The sequence below is a fragment of the Cydia strobilella genome, chromosome 19 (assembly GCF_947568885.1).
Source record: "Cydia strobilella chromosome 19, ilCydStro3.1, whole genome shotgun sequence".
In the NCBI taxonomy this organism is placed as follows: domain Eukaryota; kingdom Metazoa; phylum Arthropoda; class Insecta; order Lepidoptera; family Tortricidae; genus Cydia; species Cydia strobilella.
Window position 1 is genome coordinate 9,957,354 of NC_086059.1, and position 22,390 is coordinate 9,979,743.

The window sequence follows — 22,390 nt, forward strand, 5'->3', positions numbered from 1 at the left end:
TTATTCATTACATTGGTATTGGCATTATATTACAGTACACGAAGGTTGTCTGGAAGAGATCGCTTTTTAGCGATAAGTCCGCCTGTTGTTACCTACTCACTTATGTCCTGTCTTTGTTTGTAACATGTATTTTTCTTTGTAGTGCACAATAAAGTATTTTATTATTATTATTTGTATCTCCTTCTGGATATTATTATTATTATTACATTCTCCTCTAGTCTGTTTAAGCTAACTGTGCACTAATTAGAATAGAACAAAGTGAGGCGTGGCACTATAAAGGTAATATTTTTATAGAAATTTGAAATGAATGCTGACATGGCCACACTTTGTAATTGCAAAGATTTAGCTTGGTATGATGTTAGCTCGCCACTAATGAGAATCTACTTCTACTAGGACATGTCTTATTTTGTTGCAAAAAGATTCAAATTGTCAGGCCTCTTTTTTAGCCTTCGAAATAGTTAAAAATAATAAGTCCCTGGAACTATTCTTGGCACTAATGTGGTGTCATAGCAAAACAAGTGACTTCTTGATGCATGAACCATTGCATCCATACAAACACCAGTATTAGAGAGAAAGCAGTAACATTTGTGATATTTAACCAGGTATGAAACATCTTCTGGCAGTCCATACCTGTCCTAAAAATATGTTAGTATGATGACCAGGTAGGTGTCACTGCTGCCTTGATAGAATTAAAAAACGTACATCTTATTGAAAAAAATAAAACAGTTTTTCATCAGACCAGCTTGTAAAGGCGTAATCAACAATAGCACAATAATTTTGCCGCCTTGTAAAACAAATAACAATTTTTTTAGGTGTGTAATGTGTATACATAAAGTTTGCTAAAAAAGTCAAATTGAAAACGTATGAGTATCTCCTAATCTCCCACAAGCGTTAATAATAAAATAAATGCAGTCTTGGCTAACAAATACATTGCCTATCTATATGTATAGTAAAGTTATATAATTTTTTTTTACATAACACGCTGAAAATAATAATGTTCTTTTTTATATACAAATCAATTGTGTCAATAACTTACCTATATATCTAATAATTGACTATGTAACTATTAGAAATTCAAACTGTTGCATGACATAATTATAATTTCTATAGAGTACAAGAACTCAAAGCCCTATTTATTGTCCGTGTCGGTGGACAATGACGAGAGAAGCGGCTGTGGACTCCATGGACGTCAGTTCAGGCCTAACTACCAATATGGAATTCCTACAATGGTCCTTAACGGCCGAGACCGAACCCGACTGTGGAGTCTCATCATCTCATGTCTACGTTCAGCGAGCGCGGCTGTGGACTACATGAATGTTCAGGCCTAACTACCATTCTACCAATAGTTGGGATGGTCCTTCCTCCTATGGTCGTCGTCGGCCAGCGTGTCGGCGGAGGAGGAGGAGGGCAGCGAGCGCGGCTGCGGCGGGAGGGGGGAGTCGGCGCGGCGCGCAGTGGCGAGCGCCACCACGATGTCCACGAGGAGGGGCTGGGGGAGGGTCTTTATGGACTCCTGGTGGGCCAGCTGTTGAAGATTGGTTAACGTAACGTAAATTGATTTAGCACAGAGATATTTAGATAGCAGAAATAGGTAAAATTCGTACTAAAGTCGCGGTCAATAGAACTTGCCAATAATGTAAACAAATATGACAGATTTTGTTAGCGTTACATAACCTAACATTTTTACAAAGGTTATTTTCCCTGAAATATTCATAATTAACATTTAATTTAATTAAACATTTATATATATAAAATATCTAAATATATAGACTGTTGATAAGGTCATAGTTGTCCTTTTAAAGAGCGAGATTACGAAGTAATGAAGGTAAAATGGTTTGTTTACATTATTTGCAAGTTCTATTGACGACGACTTTAGATGTAGGTACGGAGTCATCGCTGTACCACAGATTATATAATAGTTCTTACGAACAGATACTTATATCTCAAAGAAAACGCAAATACCTACCGTTTTGATACCTACACAAAAATACAATGGAGTGACCTTCAACGTGCCGCTCCCCTCACCGCGCGCGCCGACACAACGCTAGGGTTGCCGACGCTTCGTTCAAATACTTAGGTGTCTTAGGTAGATATCTAGCTATAAATGTGTCGTAAAAAACATTACCTACATCTTTAAAACAATTTAATAGTACCTACGTAGCTTGTAACTATAGTAAAAATTATAACAGTAGGTGTAAGTACCTATATTGAGAATGTCCACTTACTTTTCCTCATCCGTCGAAAGAGGAAAAAACTATATTTTTTATATGTTTTGTTGTTTCTGCATCCATCCACACAACAAGATGTGTTATATGTTCGTGACGAAGACATTTCTTTGGCATAGCGCGCGGTGACGTGCGTGCGTGAGCGCGTGTGGCAACCAACTGGCTACTTGGCTAGCTTGAGTCCCGCCGGCGGGAAGCGAGTCGTCGTCGTAAATCCGAGCTCGCGCGGAGAGTTCCATAGGCCTGGCTGTACCACTTATTTACAACAACAGTCTGAACGACGATTTTTTCTTAGTTTGCAACTCTTCTACAATTATGTATAAAAAACATATGCCAACTTTAAACAAGAGGTGCGTTGTCTGGTGACATGGCTCACCTGGTAAAAGTTGTGCACGATCATCTTGAGCGCGTATTCCTTAATGTCAGCGGCGCGCATTCGGTCCGCTGCTTGTAGTATCGCTAATACGTTGTCCGGGGTGACATTGCTCTGTAGGTTGTGCTTGCAGAATACTTGGAGACGGTTGTTGGTAAATCCTGGGAATACGGAAATGAATTTAAAATTTACGATTCAATTCAACCCTATCTGCTGTAGTGTGCGCCATATACACTCTCTCACAATATTATACCCTAGCATCACATATCAGATTAAACCTATACTCCTGAGATAAGCGTTTGTCTTTACGTCCCATATCCCATTTCGTGGCAGTTTCAGATACTTCGCCACGAAGTGCTGGAGCAATGTTCCAACCCAAAGGGGTAACCCGATCTTGTTGAGATTAGATCAGGTTAGTCAACAATTTGTTCTTTACTTTATTTATCGGTATGTAGAATTATATAGATAGAATCGATGATTACGAGGTTGTATTCAATCATATTTTTATGTAAATATGTATGGTGAAAAAATAAATAATATTGTCAACTGTACAAGCCATAGTTAGGAATATTTCGGGTTAAAGATATTTATTTGTCTCAAAAGAAATATTACATTTCACTTAATGAGATAGGTCGATACATGCAAAAATTATGTTGGCTACTGAGCGTTAACAGTAATGCAAAATACATATTATGCTTGTTAGAGGGACAGTAATAACAAAATGAGCAAAACAATAAAAACTGACATAAGCTAATTAACAGATAATAACTTCTTGTGATGTTTTTATATTCCCAAGTGTGCGATTCTAAAACATATTTACCGTAATAAATCGGCGCTTGGAACAAGTAGAGTGAATCTTCAGTAGGCATGTTGGTGTCTCCGTAGTAAATGTACCGCAGCAGCGAGTCGAAAGCTTCCTCTGAAGGCACCGTGTCGCATATTTGAATCTGTAGGCAAACAGGGATGTAGTCAATAAGCATTGTCGTTTTAAATGATTAGTTACCACCTAAATTTAAATGCTTGCCATTATATAAATTTCAAAAAAAATGTTGCAAGAATACAGTTGTAGGTATGTACCTATAGAAAACACCTGACTTACGGGCTGAATATAATATGATACAGATGTAGTGACTAATTCAACAAATACGATGGAAAAGTATTATTCATTACATCTGCCTTATGATGATTAATTAACATTCAATAAGGGAACAAATTCCTGAGAGTAGCGCGGGAGCAAAAAATTTGCGGGTGAAAAGTTTCAGGCCGTACTCCGAAATCAAAAGTCCGTTTGGCATCGAAGTGCATAGGATAGGTACGTGGCCGCTATGCTTTCGGATTGTGTTCATAGTCCAGCAATTTCCATCTCAAGCAGAGTTTCGATTTTAGAGTAACTAAAACTAACTCATTAACTTAATTGCGCAGCGACTCGAAATGAGTTTTGGCCTCCGACACGAGTACAGTTATCTGCAGGGGTTTTTCGATTCTGTGCAATCTTCCGCCAGTTACGGGCTTGGAGATCGCGCAACGCGATTAAACAGTATTGCCCCAGCGAAATCTTGGTCGTCCTTTACCCTACTGAGCGTCCCAGGTATCATTTTAGCGTCGCGATCCTCACAATGTAACGAAGTGGCCGGGCCAGCGCAGGAAATGGGTCTTTATCTCGCCGATAATATTGGGGAACAGCCACAAAATCGTCGATCTCAGCATTTTTGCGGATCCTGAAACTGCAGTCTGCTCTCCTCACGGCTGAAGACTGGACGCAAGTAGCGCGCTGCGCGGCGAGCGACAAATCAAGGCCGTTCATACATTTGATCGAGCGTAATGTATGAATGGCCTGGCGCCTGGTGTTATGGCCTTGATTTGCCGCTCGCCATGTCACGTTCAGGACCTCACGGATCTCTATTTGTCCACTGTACAGTGTACACACGTTGACGGTGTTGTCGCTGGGGCAGAAGGAGCGGAACATGGCCTCGAAGTATGCGGCGCGCGCGGCGAGGATGGAGCGGTGCGCGGGCGCAGCCGCCACGGACACGCCGGGTCTGTGTGTACACTCACGTTGACGGTGTTGTCGCTGGGGCAGAAGGAGCGGAACATGGCCTCGAAGTATGCGGCGCGCGCGGCGAGGATGGAGCGGTGCGCGGGCGCAGCCGCCACGGACACGCCGGGTCTGTGTGTACACTCACGTTGACGGTGTTGTCGCTGGGGCAGAAGGAGCGGAACATGGCCTCGAAGTATGCGGCGCGCGCGGCGAGGATGGAGCGGTGCGCGGGCGCAGCCGCCACGGACACGCCGGGTCTGTGTGTACACTCACGTTGACGGTGTTGTCGCTGGGGCAGAAGGAGCGGAACATGGCCTCGAAGTATGCGGCGCGCGCGGCGAGGATGGAGCGGTGCGCGGGCGCAGCCGCCACGGACACGCCGGGTCTGTGTGTACACTCACGTTGACGGTGTTGTCGCTGGGGCAGAAGGAGCGGAACATGGCCTCGAAGTATGCGGCGCGCGCGGCGAGGATGGAGCGGTGCGCGGGCGCAGCCGCCACGGACACGCCGGGTCTGTGTGTACACTCACGTTGACGGTGTTGTCGCTGGGGCAGAAGGAGCGGAACATGGCCTCGAAGTATGCGGCGCGCGCGGCGAGGATGGAGCGGTGCGCGGGCGCAGCCGCCACGGACACGCCGGGTCTGTGTGTACACTCACGTTGACGGTGTTGTCGCTGGGGCAGAAGGAGCGGAACATGGCCTCGAAGTATGCGGCGCGCGCGGCGAGGATGGAGCGGTGCGCGGGCGCAGCCGCCACGGACACGCCGGGTCTGTGTGTACACTCACGTTGACGGTGTTGTCGCTGGGGCAGAAGGAGCGGAACATGGCCTCGAAGTATGCGGCGCGCGCGGCGAGGATGGAGCGGTGCGCGGGCGCAGCCGCCACGGACACGCCGGGTCTGTGTGTACACTCACGTTGACGGTGTTGTCGCTGGGGCAGAAGGAGCGGAACATGGCCTCGAAGTATGCGGCGCGCGCGGCGAGGATGGAGCGGTGCGCGGGCGCAGCCGCCACGGACACGCCGGGTCTGTGTGTACACTCACGTTGACGGTGTTGTCGCTGGGGCAGAAGGAGCGGAACATGGCCTCGAAGTATGCGGCGCGCGCGGCGAGGATGGAGCGGTGCGCGGGCGCAGCCGCCACGGACACGCCGGGTCTGTGTGTACACTCACGTTGACGGTGTTGTCGCTGGGGCAGAAGGAGCGGAACATGGCCTCGAAGTATGCGGCGCGCGCGGCGAGGATGGAGCGGTGCGCGGGCGCAGCCGCCACGGACACGCCGGGTCTGTGTGTACACTCACGTTGACGGTGTTGTCGCTGGGGCAGAAGGAGCGGAACATGGCCTCGAAGTATGCGGCGCGCGCGGCGAGGATGGAGCGGTGCGCGGGCGCAGCCGCCACGGACACGCCGGGTCTGTGTGTACACTCACGTTGACGGTGTTGTCGCTGGGGCAGAAGGAGCGGAACATGGCCTCGAAGTATGCGGCGCGCGCGGCGAGGATGGAGCGGTGCGCGGGCGCAGCCGCCACGGACACGCCGGGTCTGTGTGTACACTCACGTTGACGGTGTTGTCGCTGGGGCAGAAGGAGCGGAACATGGCCTCGAAGTATGCGGCGCGCGCGGCGAGGATGGAGCGGTGCGCGGGCGCAGCCGCCACGGACACGCCGGGTCTGTGTGTACACTCACGTTGACGGTGTTGTCGCTGGGGCAGAAGGAGCGGAACATGGCCTCGAAGTATGCGGCGCGCGCGGCGAGGATGGAGCGGTGCGCGGGCGCAGCCGCCACGGACACGCCGGGTCTGTGTGTACACTCACGTTGACGGTGTTGTCGCTGGGGCAGAAGGAGCGGAACATGGCCTCGAAGTATGCGGCGCGCGCGGCGAGGATGGAGCGGTGCGCGGGCGCAGCCGCCACGGACACGCCGGGTCTGTGTGTACACTCACGTTGACGGTGTTGTCGCTGGGGCAGAAGGAGCGGAACATGGCCTCGAAGTATGCGGCGCGCGCGGCGAGGATGGAGCGGTGCGCGGGCGCAGCCGCCACGGACACGCCGGGTCTGTGTGTACACTCACGTTGACGGTGTTGTCGCTGGGGCAGAAGGAGCGGAACATGGCCTCGAAGTATGCGGCGCGCGCGGCGAGGATGGAGCGGTGCGCGGGCGCAGCCGCCACGGACACGCCGGGTCTGTGTGTACACTCACGTTGACGGTGTTGTCGCTGGGGCAGAAGGAGCGGAACATGGCCTCGAAGTATGCGGCGCGCGCGGCGAGGATGGAGCGGTGCGCGGGCGCAGCCGCCACGGACACGCCGGGTCTGTGTGTACACTCACGTTGACGGTGTTGTCGCTGGGGCAGAAGGAGCGGAACATGGCCTCGAAGTATGCGGCGCGCGCGGCGAGGATGGAGCGGTGCGCGGGCGCAGCCGCCACGGACACGCCGGGTCTGTGTGTACACTCACGTTGACGGTGTTGTCGCTGGGGCAGAAGGAGCGGAACATGGCCTCGAAGTATGCGGCGCGCGCGGCGAGGATGGAGCGGTGCGCGGGCGCAGCCGCCACGGACACGCCGGGTCTGTGTGTACACTCACGTTGACGGTGTTGTCGCTGGGGCAGAAGGAGCGGAACATGGCCTCGAAGTATGCGGCGCGCGCGGCGAGGATGGAGCGGTGCGCGGGCGCAGCCGCCACGGACACGCCGGGTCTGTGTGTACACTCACGTTGACGGTGTTGTCGCTGGGGCAGAAGGAGCGGAACATGGCCTCGAAGTATGCGGCGCGCGCGGCGAGGATGGAGCGGTGCGCGGGCGCAGCCGCCACGGACACGCCGGGTCTGTGTGTACACTCACGTTGACGGTGTTGTCGCTGGGGCAGAAGGAGCGGAACATGGCCTCGAAGTATGCGGCGCGCGCGGCGAGGATGGAGCGGTGCGCGGGCGCAGCCGCCACGGACACGCCGGGTCTGTGTGTACACTCACGTTGACGGTGTTGTCGCTGGGGCAGAAGGAGCGGAACATGGCCTCGAAGTATGCGGCGCGCGCGGCGAGGATGGAGCGGTGCGCGGGGCGCGAGGCGGCGCCCACGCGCAGGCGCACGTCGCTCAGCCCCGCGCCGGCGCCACCCACGAACACGGACATGTCTTGCTCGAGGGTTGTTCCTTACGGATCAAAAATGTATTGACATTAGAAAGACATCAAATCGGTATCTTCAGATTAGGGATGTTGCGGATAATGCGGATGCCTATTTTTCGACATCCGCGGATGCGGATGCAGATGCGAATTTTTAAAGGCTCACATCCGCCGGATGTCGAGGTTAGGCACATAATAACAAAACTTTTAGTACTTGAACAAGCGTATAGGTGCCCCACAATCGCATTACTATACTAAAGTCCAAAATAAACAAACTTTTCACTTCTCGTCTCTGTCCGTCATAGGCTAGTGCTCAATCGACGAATCACAAAAACGAAACGAGATTCCTATTGGCTAATGACGAAATTACCTAGCATTTACGCCGCCGCTAAGACGTTCCTGTACCTACCTGTTCCACATCCGCATCCGCATTACGCTCCGCATCGATATTATGCGGATGCGGATGTTGAAAATAATGCGGAAGTTCCGCGGTTGCGGATGCGAATATTCGCAACATCCCTGGTACCGACGACGGGTCACTTCCACCATAAGACTCTTGTCTTCAAGTATAGTCCTACACCACAACCTGTATAGAATCGCGATACTAACCTATAATATCTTCGTCGCTTTCCTGCGGCGCCGGTGGTTTGCCCTGTGGTCGGTGGCGACGACGGATCATTTCCACCATGAGACTCTTTTCCATCGTTTCGAATTCCGGTGACATCACTATTTGCGTAAAATTGTAGTCCTTTACTAGAAATCTGCGAAATAGAAATAAGAGTTTAAATGAAGAAAATAAGCCGACCTCTCCTAAATTAAAAGGTTATAAATGCCTATACCTTAGCGTAACAATTTTATTGTTGATATTTGTAATTTAACACTAGTAGAAGTCGTAAGTGTGAACGCAATCTGTTCGAGCGGTTATGCTTTCATAGATTCCCTTCCTTAGTATGAATTATTAAAGAAGAATGTTATTGGTTGAAGTTGAGAGCTGGCAAGTGACAATGACAACACATTGTTGTAGCAGATTTCTTAAAGTAGCGCGTAGCCGATATGTCCAGTGTAGCACACGTAACACCATCCCTAAGGGTCACACATTTTGCTTAATAAGAGAGTGAGACGCAATGACATTGGACAAACAATGTGTCATCGTCAATCAAAAGGGTACTTATTGTCGTTATTGAGTTATTGCTACCAGCATATAGTCCAAAACATGCTCTTTTAAATGCCAAAAGAATGCAAAAATTATTGTGCGCGGAGTAGAGCTGCCAAACACGTTGCAGCCGATATGTTCACCCGTAGCACGTTGTTATACCTGGCATTGTCCTTGAGAAGGAGCGCGTAGCCGATGTATTCAGCCGTAGCACACGTAGCACATACCTGAGGCAGTACTCCTTGACGGAATGCACCTGGGCGTGGTGCGCGGAGTGGAGAGCTGGCAACACGTTGCTGTAGCAGAGGTTGGCCTTGAGGAAGCGGGCGCATAGCCCGCGGAGGCGAGGAATGTTTAGGCGTAGCGCTAGGCGGAGGACTTCCATTACTTGTAGGATTGTGGAGGGTTTTTCGGGGTCTTCATCTGTAGAAAAAGTTATTTATAACAATTATGATGTATGTTTAGTAAGTGAGAAATTCCCTTCAGATAATAGGCCAATAAAATTTGCATTTTAAATGCAATGCTACTAAGCTCTTGCTTATTTCATCTAAACAATGATATATGCACCTAGAAATGTCGCTGGTAATATAGAATTTTGGTGTTCGGTCCTCCCTGAAACTTGTCGGTGTCTCGCTTTTACGGTTGAAACATAACTCACATTTCTCGCGCGGGTCGATCCGATCCGTGTATATGAAGTTGAGCACCATGTCGAACGCCTCTGGTGTGGCTTCAGGTAACTTTAGCGTGAGTCGCGGTTTCGCCTTATAGTCGTAAACTTCTAGGGGCTTTTCGAGGCCTTCGTCTATGCGTCGGGATAGTTCTTCGCGCGCTTCCCTGCGAACAAAATGTAGTTGGTAATGGTGCTTGCACACTGTGCATGTAGTTGGAGCAAAAAAAAACGCGGTCTGCTGCGCGGTACCAACAACATCAACAATGATATATTGATATATCACTCAATTCGTCTTCGCCGATTGCTTCGAGCGAGAAAGAGAACACGATGTGAGATCTTTTGCACTCAAATATCGGCTTGGTCCGTTTGTTTAGTAATAACAGTCAAAGCACTAGGTCTTGAGTAAATTATTTATTTTTAAGTTGAATACACGATAATGCTCAGATCGACACTAACATTGCCAAAGGAGAGCTCTCTTGACAGAGAAACCCTAGCTGGGTTTAAACAAAACATTAGGCAGTGAAAATTATGTAGGTAGTGTGAATATATTATGTCCTCTGACAAAGGCGACCACCGACTACTATTTTACCACTATAATGCTACTGCTCGTTATACTTACTGTATTCTGGCACGTAAATAAGTAGACCTTGCAGCTAACAGGGCTTGGTGTGCTAAGACACAACTTTCTTCAACCCCCACAAGGACTACCACATCGCAGAACTGCTGGGATTTAAGTATGCGGCCGAAGTCGTCGTGCAGCGTGCAGCGCGGGTAGTCAGACAGCTAAAATAAAGATTTACAGTTAATTTTATGGTTTATGGCTATATGCAATGTTTAAAGAGCATAGAAGGTAGGATCCTATAGAAGTGGCCTACCCCGCGTGCGCCCGTGAGGGACAGAACATACGCAATGCGACAATATGATTGGTCGATTAGATTTGTAGCCCACCATAAACCATACTAATTTACGGTAAGGAATAACAAAAAAAGGTGAGGATGTAACAAGGACAAACAATAATAACGCATTCTCTGCTATCCTACTGAAAGATACATAAGACTATCCCGTTCTGACAGTTCCCCCCACCACTCATGCCTAATTCAGTTTTATACTAGATTCATGTTAAAGGGTAAAAAACCGCACAACTGATGTCATTGTCGTGGTCTTGAAGTGCGACCAATTGTAGTGTCATCCTTCGTATTTTAGGTACCTATAGGAAAATTTACTTATATTCTATAATAATGTTAGTATGTCTCACCACAGTGTAAATTCGATTACTTATATTCTATGGCATTTGAAGCCTAAAATGAAAGCTGATAAAAGTAAATATGCTGATGTCAATGTACTTTATGAGATACAAGTTTTTGAGAGGGGAGTGTGCCTCAGAGAACTTTTGTATTGACAGATTACAGCACTTCGATTAGAAAACTTATTGCACGGTAACGCGTCGGTACTCGGCAGCAGGGATTTTGCGAATATTCGCATCCGCATCCGCAACCGTGGAACTTCCGCATTATTTTCGACATCCGCATCCGCATAAAATCGATGCGGATGCGGATGTGGAACAGGTAGGTACAGGAACGTCTTAGCGGCGGCGTAAGTGCTAGGTAATTTCGTCATTAGCCAATAGGAATCTCGTTTCGTTTTTGTGATTCGTCGATCGAGTACTTTAGCCTATGACGGACAGCGACAAGAAGTGAAAAGTTTGGATTATTTGGATTTTAATATAGGAATGTGATTGTAAGGCACCTATATTCTTTTTCAAATACTAAAAGTTTTGTTTTGTTTTTGAAATGAAAATTACTAAAGTGTAATATTTAACGTTTTTTTATGTGCCCTAATCTCGACATCCGCATCCGCATCCGCGATGTGAGCCTTTAAAAATCCGCATCTGCATCCGCGTCCACGGATGCCAAAAAATCGGCATCCGCAACATCCCTGCTCGGGAGTGTGTCTACCACAATAATACACACCTGGAAGCAGAACAGCTCGCCGCTGCGCACGTTGTTGTCGACGGTGCCGCCGAACACGTACAGCGCGTCGCCGACCACGGCGCCCGCGTGGAACAGTCGACCGACCGGGACTTGGGAGTGTGTCACCGACCACTACAGACCTGTTTATACATTAGTTATATACCTGGAAGCAGAACAGCTCGCCGCTGCGCACGTTGTTGTCGACGGTGCCGCCGAACACGTACAGCGCGTCGCCGACCACGGCGCCCGCGTGGAACAGTCGACCGACCGGGACTTGCGAGTCGTGTGCCGGGTGTACAACGGACCTGTGCAAATTTACACTCATTTATTTAACCTCGTAAGGCTCAATATACAATGCACAATGTACATATTAGTTGCAATCTAATTCGAACCTTTCTTGAACGACATAAAATAGCATTTTATTTTTTTCATTGAAAAAAAAAAACAAATGAAATTCCTCCCAACTTACTTATAGAAACAGAAGGTTCAAATTAAAAATAGGAAAACTTTGTATGGTGGGCCTTACGAGGTTAAAATATCTAATTTCTCAACATTATGCTAGACTAGAATTTAAAATACGATACGATCCGAGATATCGTTACTCTAACCGCCTCCTCCACGAAACCTAGGAAAGTATTCAACCCAACTGGGGAGGTACCTCCACCTTACAGAAAACCGCAGCCAAATAACACTAGACACTGACTGACTTGGAGAGTATTTTAAATTGGAGTAAACGTTACGGTCTCAAGGTTAACCCTACTAAAACTCAGGTTATAGTCATAGGTAGCTCAAAGCTCACTGCCCGGATTGATTTAGGTTCTCTACCTGCCATTGTGTTTGACGGTATTCAGATTCCCTACTCTCTCCAGGTAAAGAATCTCGGTGTCATGATGGACCAGAGTCTCTCTTGGGTACCTCAGGTGAATGAGGTTAGCAGGAAAATGTTTGCTGCAACTGCATCACTCCGCAGACTCCGTAATTTCTTGCCTTACGCCACTAAGATTGCGCTAGCTCAATCCCTCTTATTGCCCATATTAGATTATGCCGACATTTGCTATCTGGACCTTACGGAGGACCAGCTGAATAAGCTCGAGCGCCTCCAGAATCTCGGTATAAGGTTTATATTTGGTCTGCGCAAATTTGACCATGTGTCACAGTTCCGTTCTCAGCTCAAGTGGCTTCCTATTCGTCTTCGCCGTGACTCTCATGTTCTCGCCCTTCTCTATGGCATTATCTTTAACCCCGCTACACCACCTTATCTCAAAGAGCGTTTCAAGTATCTCTCTTCTATCAGATGTTCTCAGACTCATATTCTTGCTTCTCCCTCATCTACTTCTAAATTGTATAATAGCTCTTTTACCTTCCGGGCTGTTCGGCTGTGGAATGCTTTACCAGTAGAATTAAGATTAGCTAAATCTCTCCCCATATTCAAAAATCAGCTAAAACTATACTTTCTATCTCTGCCTTAAGTTGCCATTTTATATATTGTATATATGCTTGTATAAATATATATTATATATATATATATATATTGTATTGTATATTTATTTGTGTGTTAGGTTTCGTTTTAATACTTATATGTAAGTAGTAATTGTAGTATGTGTGTTTGTGTTTAATAGTCTCCATATTTAAGCTCTTTGCACTACCTGTTGACTTTTGTATGAGTTCTACATTTCCTGCTACCCAAAGGTTGTCTGGAAGAGATCGCTTTTTAGCGAAAAGACCGCCTGTTGTTACCTGGTTCTATTTTTTCTTTAAATATTTCTTTGTAGTTTTACATGTATGTAAAATGTATAATTTTGGTGCAATAAAGAATATTTACTTACTTACTTACTAGACCCTACTAATAGTGTTGTGTTCCTGCCGGTGAGTAAGGTTGCCAGAGCTCGGGGGAGAGGAGTGTTAGGGTCGGCAACGCGCATGTAACTCCTCTGGAGTTGCAGGCGTACATAGGCTACGGAGACTGCTTAACATCAGGCGGGCCGTATGCTTGTTTGCCACCGACGTAATATTAAAAAAAAACAGGTTTCTAACTACCTATTATAGGTATAATATTTACATGACATGTTTGAACCCAAAAGGAAATCATGATAAAATGATGTCGTCCGTGCGATACCTTAGTACCCGTAACGGCGAGTATAGGTGGAGTCCGTGCGATATATATATACGTACCACATCTGCGTGTCCAGGTCGAAGCTGTGCAAGTCACTGGGTAGAGTGCTGTCGGCGGCGCCGCCGAACACGTAGAGGTGGCGCCCGTGCGCCTCCATCACGTGCCCGTAGCGGCGCGCCGGCGCGGGGCCCGCGCACCGCAGCAGGTGCTCCGTGCACACGCGGCTCCAACTGGAAATTACTTTTTAGCCATCATTTCATTTTTGGTACAAGCTTTTATCGCCGACTGTACTTTTCTTTCCACGGGCAACAAATACTCATCGACACAATGCTAAAAATCCCAAACACGATTAGGTTGCGTTGTTTTATCACAGTTCCTATGACTAGCTCGTGTCTCCATCATCAGATCGGCTCGATGGGCCATAATATAACTTTGGTACTCGACTTATATATGTATGCAAATTTTCAGCTTCATTGGAAGTTGGGAAGTGGGTCAAATTTAACATTTACATTATGCAAGATTTTACCCTAACAATCATACATACATTGTAAAAAGAGCGGACTTTACAGATTAAGTTAATAGATTTAAAATATCAAAACTTTGCGCTCATTGTCTTTTTGAGTGGGAGTGAAAGAGAAACACTGCACAGGATAAACACTGAGCGGTCGGGTGTCAAAATCAGAAAACTGCCGAATTAAAAAAATGTACACTTCTCGTGTAACACGAACATGTTGTAGTAAACTCACGTGTGCGTCTCGAAGTCGAACTGGAAGAGCGCGTTGGTGATCTTGGCGCCGCTCTGCCCGCTGAACACGAACATCTTGCCCCGCGCCACCGCCACGGGGAAGTTGCAGCAGGTGGGCGGGCATTGGCCTTTCTGCTCCACGCGCTCCCATTGGTGGTTATCGCCCTGTAACAAGACTTCATTTAAGTAAAAAAAAACTTTGTGGATTTGACAGCTAAATAAATGGCTCTTTAACTAGGTTGTTATGGCTATTAAATAAATGTTTTTACTCCATAAGTGACTTCCTGAACAATGACGAATACGAGTATGTCGAATTGTAATTTTAAAATGTCTCAGAATAATTTATCCAGCTTGATTGACTTAATGATTTGTAATTTATATTATTGTGATGTAATTATTTAATTTGATTGCATGACATTATATATTACAGGTAATTTATAATTTTTGCATGCTCAATTGTGAGTAGAGTACACTGTACTTATAATTTTGTCACCATCTACATACCCACTATATTCTGGCAAATAAATAATTTATATAGTATTTATCAAGTCAACTGCAAATGTTTAACAAAACTGTCCCCCGAAATTCTAGTTTAGTTGACGAAGTCGAGGCTAAAGAGGTTTCTACTGACTAATTGGTTTGTCAGACTATAATTTTACAAAGATCAGAATGTACGCACCACTAAGTTGATGGTCCACATATCATTAAGCCGCGCGTTGCCGTCGTAACCGGCGAAAATCCAAAGCTTATCGTCGTAAACTGCTGCGCCGTGAGCCGACCGTGGCACTGGCTCCCTGTGAAATTAAATTTTCATGACTATGAAGTACGAGTAACCATTAAACCTTAATAGTTTTTAGGGTTCCGTATCCAAAGGGTAAAAACGGAACCCTATTACTAAGACTCCGCTGTCCGTCTGTCTATCACCAGGCTGTATCTCATGAACCGTGATAGCTAGACAGTTGAAAACTTCACAGATGATGTATTTCTGTTGCCGCTATAACAACAAATACTAAAAAGCGGAATGGACCCTCTGGAACCCTCGGTGGACGAGCCCGACCTGAACTTGGCCGGTTTTTTTTTGTGATTGTTTATAGTCAAAAGGCCTAAATGTGAGACAGGTGACTTCATAAAAACAAATAAATAGGAGCGCGCTGTGCGGGCGGTAGGAACTTTTGAGCATACAGCGCCAATGAAGACTGTAATGAAATAATAGACTCAGACGTTACTTTACGGAAATTGATATTAATTAAAACAAAAATATTGCTTTGCTAATCAGTACTAACCCATTATACTTACTTGCATATTTTTGCATGCAATTAATGTTCCTACACTTCTATCGCGAAAATAAATATAACAAACCACCAAAAGCACAAAACTCTTTTTTGAGTGTATTGTATTGTATTGTAGTTCGGGCGATTTTCCGCAACTCGACGACTGGCGCCTATTTTGCGTGACATGGGGGTGGGCTAGTCCTGCCAGCCCAGCTCCTCGAGGAAACCTATCAAACCTTTGATGTTGAGTAGGACCTCGGGGAGGTCTCTCGGGGATCCGAGATGTTTTGCCCTGTATGGGGCCACTCCGCTGCACTCCAGCACCACGTGAGAGGCTGTTTCTTCTGTCTCCATGCATCCTCTGCATAGGGGACTGTCTGTGTTTTTGAGTGTATCGCCTTCAATGTCAAATAGTCTTTACTGGATAGTTCATAATGTAAAGATTTATTTTGTAACTAACGCGACATGGGCAGGATTTCAAATAAAATTATTTGAATAGAATTTAAATTGTATTAGTGATCTATCTAGGTCAGCGGTTCTAACTTTTTAATATTTTACGGAGCGTTAAATTTAAAATTTTCGTTCGTCACTGTAGACCAGACATATACCTATAAAAGAGCTGTTTTTTTTTTCTTATTATTACAAGTATTCTCGCGGAGCCTCAACAGAGGCTTCGCGGAGCACACTTTGAGAATGGCTGATCTAGGTGATGTAATAAAACTAACAACGGAAAACGAACGGAAACGGATTATATCGCGTATATTGAATTTATAATACATCCCGACGCTTTGAACCCTTTACAGCGTTCGTGGTCAACGGCTGACACCGATACGCGATAGGTATAATCCGTTTTCATAGTTTTATTTCATGAGTAACTATCGCGGTAACCGAAGACAATACCAGGTGATGTACTTACTGTCCCTGGAACTTCCACTGCACCCACTGTGCGCTGGAGAACTTGAATTCGAACAGATCGTTCTTGTTGGTGAGGTTGGAGTTGGCCAGTATGTCGCCCGTGTAGCCGCCGAACACGAACATGGACGAGCGATGCACCTGCGTACAAACATTCAATTATTAACCTTTTCACCGCCAAAGACGTCAACTTACGCGCGCAGTTACAGCTCAATATCAACCTTCATGCATTCCGATTCCATGCGCGCCGTCACAGGGCGGACACGCTATACACCAAAAATCACCCTGTCAATAGAGTTGAATATTACAACTGCCATATATGACTGCGTATGCGGTAAAGGTACTTACAACTTCATCTTCTCAAATGACTTTTTCGTCGAAGACGGTAATCTGTTAAACAAAAGCCTTTTATATGAGCGGTCGGAAATTGTGTGCCATTGTGTGTGAGCGCCGCACGCGCCGTGGCACGCGCCAACACACAATTGCACACAAAGACCGACAGCTCGAACAAAAGAGACAATGGCTTTTGTTTAACAGATTATTGTCTTCGAGGAAAAGTCATTTGGAAAGATTAAAACTATACTGATATGCCGTCGGAAAGTTCACAAAATTGCGAAATTCCTAAATTTCGGAAAATTTTCATATTTTTGTATGAAGATCTAAATTTTCTAGGTATTTCAAAAATTAAAGTTTCCTTTATTTCCTGTGAAATTCCCGTGGAATTTCCGCGGTTCTTTCCTACTTTTTAGAAATTATCAGCAACTTGTTCAAATGTGCCGACTTTGTATTTGTATAGACGTAAGTTTCACTGTTGAAGAACCCAAAAAAAAACTTGTACATCTGTAACATACCGTATCGTAACGTTGTGTATCTGTAGGGGTTCATGGCGTTAGCCGCGATAGCTTAAGACGCCGGTTCGAATCCGGCCTTCACCACTGGAGGGCTTCGTCACTTTTTCTTTAATTTATGACATCTATTACAGTTTTTGTACTTACAACAGCAGAGTGGTGGTATCTCGGAGCTGGCGGGGTGCCCTGGAAGCCCACTTTGGTCCAGGACATCTCCCAGATGTCGAACCTAACCAGGTCGTTGAGCATGAACTTGCCGTTATCGCCGCCGAACACATATATCGCGTCCTTGTAGGCCACCGCTGTGTGCTTGCTCCGTCTGTCAACAGGTTATGTTGTTATGCTGCTATCGGTTGCTTTATGCTGCTAGCATTCAATTATATAACACTAAATTAAACTTTCACGATTTTTACTCATTATTATTCATTATTAATTATTGGCGAGAGCTCGCACAGGATCGAGAAAAGTGGCGCTGTCTTGTGTCGGAGGCCAAGTCTCATTTTGGGTCGCTGAGCCAACAGAGTAAGTAGTAAGTAAGTATTATTCACAACGACGGGACTTAATCGCGTAAAATAAGTTTTAAATTTACCTCCGTTTTAATTATATAATCGGGCTTCATAATGTTTTTGTAATCCTCTAAGAACAAATTGAATTACTTTCTTATGAAAATACTTAAGAGTTTTTACAAGTAGTCACACTACTATTTAAACTATAAACGAAATAAATATCATATACAAAGGAAAAAATTACTAAGGCCTCCAGTGCCCGGGGCTGGAATCGAACCAGCGTCCTCCGTTTACGCGACAAATGCCTCAACCGCTCGGCCACCCGGGCTCGGTGGCATGGGCCGAAATTTCCAAGTATATGACAATTTCCGAGGGCTTGTGGCGCCCCCTGGCCATCCCTGAGGTAGAACAGTATGGTTCAACTATTGATTGATTGAGTATGGTATGGTTTGGTAATTTTTTCCGTTGTATATGATATTTATTTCGTTTATTGTTTTTGTAATCCCTACTTTTTGATTAAAACCTTTGTTTTCACTCCACAAAGCTTGTTGTCTGCCAATAAATAGTAGGTATTCTATCTTCTATATATGTGACGTTTTCAACCAAAAGGTACCACATTGTCGCTTCTCAATTTCAAATTAAAGCTATAGGGGAATAGCGCCTTATTGACAACCGACAATAAGTACCCTTTTGATTGACAATGGCACATATATCTATCTATATTTGTTAGAGTAATAATAATATAATAGCTGGACCATAAAAGCGGCGGATTGGCGGATAGACAGCCAATAGATGCTTTCAAGCAGCACGTTACGAACGCATCCATCTAGAAGAGCTCAACCTTACACATTCTCGAAGGCTCTCTGCGACGTGTCTGCACCGTATTTTTCAGTATTTTGGTCACATTGCTCAAAGAAGCTCTGGCAATCTAGAGCGCCTTATGGTCACCGGGAAAGTGGAAGGAAAAAGGCCTCATGGTCGGAGCCCTAAACGTTGGACTGTGTGTGTGGTGCCTGTGGCTTGAATTTAATAATATGGGTTCTTTGGGCGCGCAGTTTAAAAATCATCTATATTAATCTTATCACATCATTATTTCGGTAAGGCAACTAAGGCAAGCCCGGCTTTTGGGCTTGTGTGGAAGTACTGCCACTGAAGAAGTAAGTCATGTCATGTCATTATAACACATACTAGCCCCAATGCAGTGGAATTTGTCTAGAGAAAATAATAACCATATGTATTTACAAAAATTCATACAAAAAATTTGACTATTATTTGACTTTGATTTGATTTGTCTTCGAGTTTAAGAATAAATTAGATAAGCACAAAGCAAATTCTACTCAACACTGAGAACTTGCTTTATGACTCTGGATACAGGCATTATCAGTTGTTTAAACTGCCTGCCTGCATTACAAATAATAATAATAATAATAATAAGGCTCTGGCTTGCCTTCATTGGCCGTCCAGAGGGGAGTCGTAAGAGCTATATGCTCCAGGGGTGGAAGTGAAAGATGCATAAGACGCGAGTTGGCACAGTGGCTGTTAACAGTCACTGGGTAGAAAGCGGCGCACACCTCTCGACACCCCTGAGCCGCTCACACCGGTGTTGCTCCTGGTCGTCTTCACGACGGCAGTTTCAGGGGCCCATCTAGTCAGCGGCAAGTCACCACCTGCCGCGATAACGTGTATTAACATTGTTATGGCAGGTGTCCGGAGTTCTTTACAATAGCCCAGTCTCATTGCCCACCCAAACTTCAATCCATAGACCGGTATACTGTTCACTTTTTCTGCAATAGTCCCAATGCCTGCTGCGACCGGTTCATGGGTGTCTATTGTTGCGCCTGTGAACGGGTTCCAGCAGGCGTTCTACATGACATTAAAGCTCTCCAAGGGGCCTCTACGTGTTGGATCTATATCCCCACGCAAGCCTATCAAAAGACCGGGATTTATAGGCCCGTGATATCCAAGGAGATACAAATAATAATAATAATATGTTCAGCATATTTGTTACTGACTTACAAACCACCATCGAATCCAACTTCAGCTTCTTTGCAGATGACTCTAAGCTTTTTGTAAACCCCATGATAGACCATAGTAAACTACAGTCAGATTTGAACCGAATTAGGGACTGGTGCCTAGACTGGCTTATAAACCTCAACGAATCTAAATGCACAGTCCTCCACATGCACAACAAAAACCCAAAGTTGCCATACACTTTAAACAGCGTAGCGTTAGCAGGAACCATGACCCAACAAGACCTGGGAGTCATAGTGTCTAATGATCTCAAGTGGGAACCCCATATTTCACGAATAGTAAAAAAGGCTAACTCTATAATCTACATAATTAGAAAAGCTTTTCGTATCCTCACCACCGAAACAATGCTAAAGATATATAAGACCTACATAAGACCAATTCTGGAATATGGCTTTCAGATATGGAATCCATACTTCAAAAAAGATATTGACATGATCGAGCGAGTGCAGCGTAGATTCACTAAAATTCCCGCACAACTAAAGTCACTTTCATACGAAGAAAGATTAGTCAAGCTGGGCCTGACAACACTGCAAAAAAGGCGTGAACGCGGCGACTTGATCGAAACGTTCAAAATAATTAACGGATATTACGACTGTCCAGAACTAAGCGATCTGTTCGCTCGAAACTCAAACACGCGCACAAGAGGACACAACCTTAAACTAATAACAACAAAGCACAAAACAAATATCGGCAAACACTTTATTGCAAACCGAGTAGTAAAGGCTTGGAACAAATTACCCTCAGAAGTTGTGAACTCTGCAAGTGTTAATCAATTTAAAAATAGACTAGACAAACTATGCTAACTGTGCTAAGTGAACTATGATTTAGACGTACCAGCATCAGCTGCCTGTCTAAAATGAAATAATAAATAATAATAATAATAATAATAAACCCGCAGGGCAGCTTGTGGCGAGCTGTTGGGGAGTGACGACCCCACGGACCCGAGTGCTCCAGAGAGTCGGTCAGGGTCTCCGTCTCCGGCGTGTCTTCGTCGGTCGGAGTGGACCCCAAGGGGACCCGCAGGACTCTCAGCTCTGGCTTGCCTTCATTGGCCGTCCAGAGGGGAGTCGTAAGAGCTATATGCTCCAGGGGTGGAAGTGAAAGATGCATAAGACGCGAGTTGGCACAGTGGCTGGTAACAGCCACTGGGTAGAAAGCGGCGCACACCTCTCGACACCCCTGAGCCGCTCACACCGGTGTTGCTCCTGGTCGTCTTCACGACGGCAGTTTCAGGGGCCCATCTAGTCAGCGGCAAGTCACCACCTGCCTCGATAACGTGTTTTAACATTGTTATGGCAGGTGTCCGGACTTCTTTACAATAGCCCAGTCTCATTGTCCACCCAAACTTCAATCCATAGACCGGTATACTGTTCACTTTTTCTACAATAGTCCCAATGCCTGCTGCGACCGGTTCATGGGTGTCTATTGTTGCGCCTGTGAACGGGTTCCAGCAGGCGTTCTACATGACATTAAAGCTCTCCAAGGGGCCTCTACGTGTTGGATTTATATCCCCACGCAAGCCTATCAAAAGACCGGGATGCATAGGCCCGTGATATCCAAGGAGATAATAATAAAATTAGTATTAGTCTTAAACTGTTCACTTTTTATCTAAACAATTACATTTGTAAATAAGTGTGAAAACCTCAGAGAAAATGCTCTGACTAGAAAAGAACATACCCATTGGGGCTTGTATAATGTAGTATGTCTAGGGTCTGAAAGGATTTTTTTTAAGGAAACGATTTTCAGGATATTTTTCTAAATAGGTGAGTGCAAGAGGACATGCTCTTTCTGACTTTCAACCATGTGGTGACATCAATATATTTTTGGCAGTTATCATTGAATAACAAAAAACGTAATAATTAATCATATTTCTAGCTAATTGTAGCATAACTGTAAAATGTAATTTTTGAAATAGGTAATCTTACTTAGCTCCAACAAATTCATAGCACTCAGACAACTTCTTCCATTTGTGCACAGTTTCAAACGGACCAAATTCCATCCGAAGGCTGATGTCCAGCTCATTCGGATTCCGCAGCTGCTCCGTTATCATCTTCTCCCTGCTCTGCATTCAGGCGGCCTTTCCTTCAAAAAACACAATTATTATTTCGCTTCACTCTCTAATTAAATGATGTACCACTTATTACAGAGAGGCAGCGGTGTCCAGACTAGACGGCGACGCTAGAAACCCACTTTCTTAAATATCTATTCCGGTAAAACAGGAACAACTCCTAAAATAAACGGGACGCGGAAATAGGTCGCTAAATACATGCATCCGCAATTAAGTTATTGTTTAACATATCTTAACCAAACCACATAATATATGACCGTTCAGTTTTTATGAGTTAAACTAGACTACTTACTTTTAAAACCGTATTCAAGAAAACTCTCACTAACTAAACAATAACCGTGATACAAACAAACAAA

At 45.5% G+C, this 22,390-nt stretch overlaps 1 protein-coding gene across 1 annotated transcript; it reads right to left on the minus strand.

The window, feature by feature from the left end:
* Positions 1–43: 43 nt before the first annotated feature.
* Positions 44–22,297, minus strand: LOC134750265 (leucine-zipper-like transcriptional regulator 1). Its single transcript, XM_063685423.1, has 15 exons — positions 21,892–22,297; positions 17,577–17,748; positions 16,586–16,722; positions 15,078–15,192; positions 14,400–14,563; positions 13,713–13,883; positions 11,704–11,845; positions 10,190–10,353; positions 9,559–9,734; positions 9,128–9,323; positions 8,357–8,508; positions 7,598–7,776; positions 3,419–3,545; positions 2,602–2,759; positions 44–1,525 (listed from the first exon to the last, which is right to left on the minus strand). The coding sequence occupies exons 1-15, from the start codon at positions 22,032–22,034 to the stop codon at positions 1,337–1,339; spliced, it is 2,385 nt and encodes a 794-aa protein (XP_063541493.1). The 5' UTR covers positions 22,035–22,297; the 3' UTR covers positions 44–1,336.
* Positions 22,298–22,390: the final 93 nt, after the last annotated feature.

Bases quoted from the DNA above. Each gene is read 5' to 3' on its own strand.
- LOC134750265 (XM_063685423.1), bottom strand. From the start codon at position 22,034: ATGCAGAGCAGGGAGAAGATGATAACGGAGCAGCTGCGGAATCCGAAT. The intron at 16,723-17,576 runs GTAAGTACAAAA...GTTTGTACGCAG, and splicing joins GATACCACCACTCTGCTGTT to GTGCATCGCTCGTCCATGTT. The intron at 9,735-10,189 runs GTAAGTATAACG...TTTTGTTCGCAG, and splicing joins TATTTACGTGCCAGAATACA to GGAAGCGCGCGAAGAACTAT.